The sequence below is a fragment of the Benincasa hispida genome, chromosome 3 (assembly GCF_009727055.1).
Source record: "Benincasa hispida cultivar B227 chromosome 3, ASM972705v1, whole genome shotgun sequence".
NCBI lineage: Eukaryota > Viridiplantae > Streptophyta > Magnoliopsida > Cucurbitales > Cucurbitaceae > Benincasa > Benincasa hispida.
In genome coordinates, this window is record NC_052351.1 from 18,240,149 (window position 1) to 18,247,348 (window position 7,200).

General features: G+C 36.2%; 1 protein-coding gene across 1 annotated transcript; it reads left to right on the forward strand.

Moving 5' to 3' along the window:
* Nucleotides 1-680: 680 nt before the first annotated feature.
* Nucleotides 681-6,148, forward strand: LOC120073343 (beta-1,4-xylosyltransferase IRX14). The gene is made up of 3 exons (XM_039026128.1): nucleotides 681-1,874; nucleotides 2,169-2,708; nucleotides 5,510-6,148. Exons 1-3 carry the CDS (start codon nucleotides 1,132-1,134, stop codon nucleotides 5,745-5,747), a joined length of 1,521 nt encoding a protein of 506 aa, XP_038882056.1. The 5' UTR covers nucleotides 681-1,131; the 3' UTR covers nucleotides 5,748-6,148.
* Nucleotides 6,149-7,200: the final 1,052 nt, after the last annotated feature.

The following is a 7,200-nucleotide window of genomic DNA, read 5'->3' on the forward strand; positions in this document are numbered from 1 at the left end:
TAACAAAATCTGAAACATGGTAACTTTTTTTGCCACTTATTATGATTTCATATATAAGGTTGGTCAAAACTAATTATCCAAATAGTTCATTAAAATTAAATAGCTCAAAATACATTTATTTACTTTTATTTTTCAAACCATATGTTTAGTATAATCTCTACTATCAAGCTGTCGATACAGAAATAGAATAATGAGGGCAGATCATTCCTTGTGTATTTTTTAGTTAATAAGATAAGATATAAAGTTATAAAGTTAAATTTTTTAGTTGTGCAGTTTATATTCGCTCCTTAATGCGTAATTATTAATTAGTAACAGAATGAAAGGAGAAGAATTGTAAGGTTAGTAAAAGAATTTGAAAAGAAGAAAACGGTAGGATTTACATGGAGGATTTGTGCATGGTTAGGCAATCATTTGATGGGTGGAAATTTGTTGAAGGTAGGAAGAAGGAAAAGGTCAGAGTTCAATTGTTGAGTCTCACCAATTTGATTGCTTAGAAGGTAAAAAGAGAATTTATATTTGTTGTATCAAATTGAATGATGATCATATATGAGGAAAAGAGGTCTGAATCTGTCAACCACTGGTTGTGGTTGGAAGCTAAGCGTTGAATTCTACTTTCTTCTTCTACTGTTGTTGTTTATCCAGCGTCAACCAAACCAACTGCGGCCAATGCCATGGATGCTTTTGGCTTGCGTTTGAAGCTGCCCCCTTCAAATCCCAACTGTTTCTCTATTTAATTTCATCTCATTTTCTAACTGATCTATTCTATTCCTTTTTTCCTCTATTACTGTCTCTTTCAGGCATTTCGTCGAGCATCTGGGGCCCTTCCCTTTCATTTTGGCTTAATATCGCCTTCTTCACAGCGTGTGTGTGCGTGCGCCAAACCAAGACTCAGACAAAGACATTACCCGACCTTTTCATTCTTAAACTCAAAGCAATTCTTCTCTAATCAACCCCTTAAGCTCCTTCTTCCATTCCCATTCTCTTGCTATCTTTACAAGCCAAATCCAATCTCAGCTTTAAAGCAACTTCTGAAATATCCCCTTTTCGGCGATTTGTCCAATTCTTCTGACCCAACCCATCATCCCCTTCTGCTGGACTGAAGGCCAGGGTTAGTGGGGGCAAACCCAGAATATGAAGCTTTCTGCATTGCAGCAGACTTATGCTGCCCGTCGGGCTAATAGCTTCAGAGGATCGCCGTTGGATTCGTCGGCGGATAGTCCAATCAAGTCGCCGGCGGGGATTTTCTGGCTGATTCTTCATGGACTTTGTTGCCTTATCAGTCTTGTACTTGGATTTCGCTTCTCTCGTCTTGTGTTTTTCCTTTTCTTCTCTACTTCCACCACCACTAACCTTTACTTGACTCCTTTTCGATCCGCCACTGACCTGAACATTCACTCTACTTCGCTGTCAAATCCGACTGTAAATCTTGAAATTCCGGTGAATAAGACGGCGTCTACGACCATTTCCACTTCGAGTAGCCGTGTGGTTGTGGGGAGGCATGGGATCCGAATCCGGCCGTGGCCGCATCCAAACCCTACTGAAGTCATGAAGGCTCACCAGATTATTGAGACGGTACAGAGAGAACAGAGGCGTCAATTCGGGGTCAAGAATCCTCGAAAGATAATTGCTATAACGCCAACTTATGTGCGGACTTTCCAGGCGCTCCACATGACTGGTGTTATGCACTCGCTGATGTTGGTGCCTTACGAGCTTGTTTGGATCGTGGTTGAAGCCGGTGGAATCACCAACGAGACTGCTTCAGTTCTTGCCAAGTCTGGGCTGGAGACTATCCACGTTGGGTTCAATCAGCGGATGCCAACTTCTTGGGAGGGTAGGCATCGAATGGAGGCTCAGATGAGGCTCCATGGCTTGAGGTTATTTCTCCATGCCTGTCCTTTGTCCGTTATTTGCTTCTTTTTTGAAGAATTTAGAAGTTAGTTAGACAATCCTGTTTCTTTCTAAACAAAGCTGAGTGCTCGAGTACAATTTGACTGTATATGATTTAGTTAGTAAGCTATTAATTGCAGGGCCAAAAACGTGAAAAGATCAAAAGATTGTGTATGATGATGATATTATAATCCTTAGCCCCCATTTTCTCTTAATATGACTGAACATTTTAGGTTACTTTTAGAATATGAATTTGATTCTGTAGGTATGAAATGATGCAGAATTGTGAGCAAAATGATGCTGGATGGAATCGTGATATTCATGGATGACAGTAATATGCACAGTATGGAGTTCTTTGATGAGATCCAGAATGTGAAGTGGTTTGGTGCTCTGTCTGTCGGAATTATTGTTCAGTCCGATAAACAAGATGAATCATCAGAGGAGTTGGAGAACCCACCAATTCCTGCTCAGGGTCCTGCTTGCAATTCTTCCAATAAGTTGGTTGGTTGGCACACCTTCAATGCGCTTCCATACGCCGGAAAGAGTGCTAAATTCATTGGTGACAAGACATCAGTTCTTCCGAGGAAGCTTGAGTGGTGTGGGTTTGTATTGAATTCCAAGTTACTATGGAAAGATGCAGAAGATAAGCCAGAATGGGTCAATGAGTTTGATACATTGGAGGTTGGGGATGATGCTTTAGAGAGTCCACTATTTCTTTTGAAGGATACATCGATGGTTGAGCCGCTTGGAAGTTGTGGCCGCCAAGTTTTGCTCTGGTGGCTCAGAGTTGAAGCTCGTTTTGATAGCAAATTTCCTCATGGGTTAGTAACTTCTTTTATTTGATGCCTTCCTCACTATTACAAATTTACATATATGAAATTCATCAATCCGTTAGATATACCACTAAACCTGAAATTAAACAAAATGCGATTTTTGGGTCAATTTGTTTCGATTGTGTATTGAAATCTGAATAACATTACAAACACCTATTTTAATGTAGAGGTTGGTAATGTCCGATCTGATGATCCTTTAATTTAATGTCTCTAGCTTCCAAGGATGTCCTGTTCACCTGTACTTGATCATGATTTAACATCTCAAGTGGTTTTCACATTTTGATTGGTCAAGACATGGTTCATGTTTTTCAAATGCACTTTTATCTAGCTTTGATGTCTTGTCTATGCTGTATCTCTACTTTAGCTTCTGCATGTTGCTATGAAAATTACTATTGTTGGGGTGCTTGCGATACATAAATGGCCAACTTACATGAATATTTAATGATCCTTAGAAGGCCACTTCACTTGAATATTGGAGCCAATAGGAGGTGGTAGGCGGTTGATCTGTGCTTTTTGTTTGATGCAATTGTTAATGATACTATATGCTATATTTCTTGCCTGATCATCTTAGCTGATCACTTCCATCTGCATCCAAACACATATTGGTCTTATTATAGGCAGAAAAGTTCCGCCATTTTTGCATTTCATTTTCTTATACTAATTTCCAAAATTAAATTTACATAAATTACTTTTGACAATTTTGTATACCATTTATTTAACAAATTTAACGGGATATATATTTTTCATATGTTCATATTATTATAGGTAATTATTTTTTAAATGGTAAAACTGTTGGAAATATTTTCAAATATAGCAAGATAGACAGTGACATTTTACTATATTTGTAAATTAGATGACTCATTTTCTTATATTTGAAAACATCACTATTATTATGTGAATTTTTGTCAAATATAAGATTCTTTTTATTTAAAATAGTATACAATTTTACCTGTTCATAATTTTATGTAATTCTGTTACAGAATATAAGATTATTTAGTCACCATATTTACGTTCAGTAGATTTATTTTGATCTTTATATTATTTAGTAAACTTTTGCACATACCATTTTTCAATTGAAATTATTCTTGTTGTGGATAAAATTTCTTTGTCAATCTATTATTTCCGTGTTTCTCTTAGGCATAGGTACGGCTATCCTCATTTCTAAGTTATCATTACCTCCAGGTCCGAGATGACCCTAAGTGTTGGTGGAAACCATGGATAATCTTTTAGATTTTTTATCGTTCTATTGAAGACAAGAACTACTACAGGCTCCTCTTGTAAATCTATGATAGATTGAGTTCATATTCATACATGTTTGTCCATTTAACATATTACGCTCAAATGTTGGTAAGATTAGAATCACCATCACTCACCTAGAAATTCTTCTTGCCTAGTAAATATTTTCTTCCTATTATGCCCATTCTCTTTCCACTTTTGAGTTTTGACGACCGTTCTGAACACCTATAAGAATCCAGGACAAAAACCATAACCGCTTTCTTAATCTTGTCTTTATCTTTTCCAAGAAGGGTTGCTCATCTTGATGGCCAGATTCTGGTGACCTGATTGCATTTTCTCCCATTTGTTTTTGCACATTTTCTCTTTCGCCATTTATGCGTCTTTTTCTATACACCTCCTCTTAGAACAATCTATAACCGACCCACCTCTCTAATTCCGGAGAGGCTTTGCCTCAACCCACAAATTCTCGATTGGCTTTTCCCCCCAACAGATAGAATAGTTTCTTATCATTGACTCATAGCTCCAAGACTTCCTCCCTTTAAATGGCAAACGGTAAAGGTGATGTATGTGAAACAATGTAAGATCTAAAATTTAAGTTTTTCACCAAATGCTTGATTCGACTGGGGAAGGTATCTCCAAACATCTCAAATCTGATAAAACATTTCCTTGGACATGTTTCTTCACTTGTGTCATTCATTTTCCTTTAGAAATTTGATCCCTAATTATCCAGAATACAATTAAATTTTCCATAAATATGTTTTTTACTCAATCCGAGTCATGGTAGGGCGTCACTATCACCAAAACAAGATAGTTTTACAATATTTTCGGCTTCTGTGGTCTTTTAGTAATTTAGCAAGTCCCTTCATATTTTTGCTCATCTTTCTGTCAAATTTCATTTACAAAATTATAGTACAAGAATCCTCTTATTTCTAGGAGACTCCAGAGCTCATATGGATCCCAATTCACAATCTAGTTGAGCAGTCTTTAATCTCGAGGAAGCAAGGGTCACAGGGATTTGACGTTCGGTTTGCAATTCAAAATTTTCATTAGCCATTCTTGGACTACGTCCCTGTGAGATATTCAGACTTGCTTCCGAGCTTCCCCTGATGTTCTGATAACTTGGATGCTCACCCTGCTACCTAAATGACCTATGGATAGTTTCTTCGCTCTGTTCCTACAAAAAGGTGTCAGCATAAAGTGATCGTTCTGTCTGTATGCGCTTTGACTTTGAAATGTGGTGATCCCTTGCTGTTTGGTAGACTAATCCGCATTGATCTACCTTGTTTCATCTTCATTTTCACTATAACCTGAAAGAGACATCCATCTTCACTATAATATTTCCCCTTTGTTTCTTTGTTTCTTTGTCTGCATTTGCAGATTTGACTATGATATCTTCTTCACATGGATTTTCTTTTTACTTGGATTCTTGAGTTAACAGCGTTGTTGGCCATTTCACTGGGATGTTGGATCCTCCGTAGACAACCTTCATTTACCCTCAATATTGGATGTTAGCTTTTATATTCACTTAATGCTTCCAATTCTATTTCATACAGGTGGTTAATTGACCCTCCTTTGGAGATTACTGTACCTGCAAAACGAACACCATGGCCAGATGTTCCTCCCGAATTATCTACTAATGAAAAAGCTCAGACAGGCAACCATGAGGAAACATCTAAGCTTCCTGCAAAGACTCATTCATCGAGATCAAGAAGAAGTTCTCGAAGCAAGAGAAAGCGGCACGAACCGAAAGTGGTCGATGCTCAAACCTCAGCAAGACATTCAGACAACTGAAAAGAATCAGCCCGTAACACGTCCATGATCTTTCTTGTGTTTAAAGATTAGATGATAAGAATTCAGGGAAGAAATGCTTTTTTTGGCAGATAGAAAGCTCATGGTTTCAAGGGAAATATCAATCAGGACAGGCAGGTTTCATATATAACAAGCCCATGTATACAAAGAATTCAGTTTTGATTTTCAGACTCGGTTACAATTTTCTTCTTTTAAAATTTTTATTATTTTTTTCTTCTCTCTTTATGGGGTGATTGATGTTCTTATGTCATGAGAAGAGAATTTCAACCTGCTACTGCAGGAAAGCTTGTATTCAATATCTTTGAAAATTTTATACGTGATGCTCTCAATAGGAGTTGTGAGTTCTTTTGCCTACATAATCATAAACAAAGAAAAGTTGCTGATAACTCTTCCAATCTTAATTTGACATTAGGCTTAACATACCTCTCCCACTTTGGAACTTAATTCTTATGGAAAGTTGAAATTCGCATACTTGTTGGTCAATATTTATCGATTTTTATTAGGAAAATATCTAATATATTATGGTTACCTTCTTGCGCTGGTTGTTGTGAAAAAAAAAAAAAAAAAACATTTTTTTATGACATGTGGAGTGTGAAATCAAACCTCTAATATTAGGTTTAATAGTGCAAGCTTTCAGTTATACCATAAGAAATCATTATAGGGCAGAGAATTGTGTGAGACCAATTAATTAAAAATAAAAAATCATATAAATAATATGTCAAAATGCTGAAAGAAAGTAGTATGTACAATTGTTATTTGATCATTAATCAAACAAAACAGAGATATTTAATGAGGACTTAAACATATTTCCATTTCAATCTCTTAATCCAAACTTTATAGTTATACCTTACCACAGACAACTTCTTTGGGGAAAGCGAACATTCCCTATTAATATGCATGGATTGTTATTTAATTGAGTGATATTTAAGAAAAGCAGTCATTGTCTCCATTGTTTTCAATTTCTTGAATATGACCATAATAGTCCATAAGTTCATTATAGACCAACACAGACACTTTAATACAATAAATCAATAGATATAGCTCATTAATGAATGTAACCGGATAACCTTCTATATTCATCAAACTTCAACTTGAAATATAAAATTTAAAAAAAATATATATTGTAATAATTGACGAGTGCACATTAAATATTTACTGGGAATATCATCATATAACTAAAGAAAAAAAAAAGATTTTAAGAGAGAGAATGAATAATATTGAAGAGAGAAGAGAAGATGATCCAGAAGAAGGCTGAAATTTGTGTTTCCCAAGACAAGACGCCGATTTATACTTTATTTAGTGTTTATTTTTCCTTTGGTTCAAAGAATGGTGGGTTCCCTGCCCCTTCCTTTCTCAGCTTCTTGGGAATAGGAGCCCCCAAAATCCTCCCTTTCATTTCCTTTTTTTCCCCCATTGTTTTTCAAAATATCGAACT

Coding starts and splice junctions, on each gene's coding strand:
- LOC120073343 (XM_039026128.1), top strand. CDS start 1,132: ATGAAGCTTTCTGCATTGCAGCAGACTTATGCTGCCCGTCGGGCTAAT. Junction 1,875..2,168: donor ATGAGGCTCCATGGCTTGAG/GTTATTTCTCCA, acceptor GAAATGATGCAG/AATTGTGAGCAAAATGATGC. Junction 2,709..5,509: donor GATAGCAAATTTCCTCATGG/GTTAGTAACTTC, acceptor TATTTCATACAG/GTGGTTAATTGACCCTCCTT.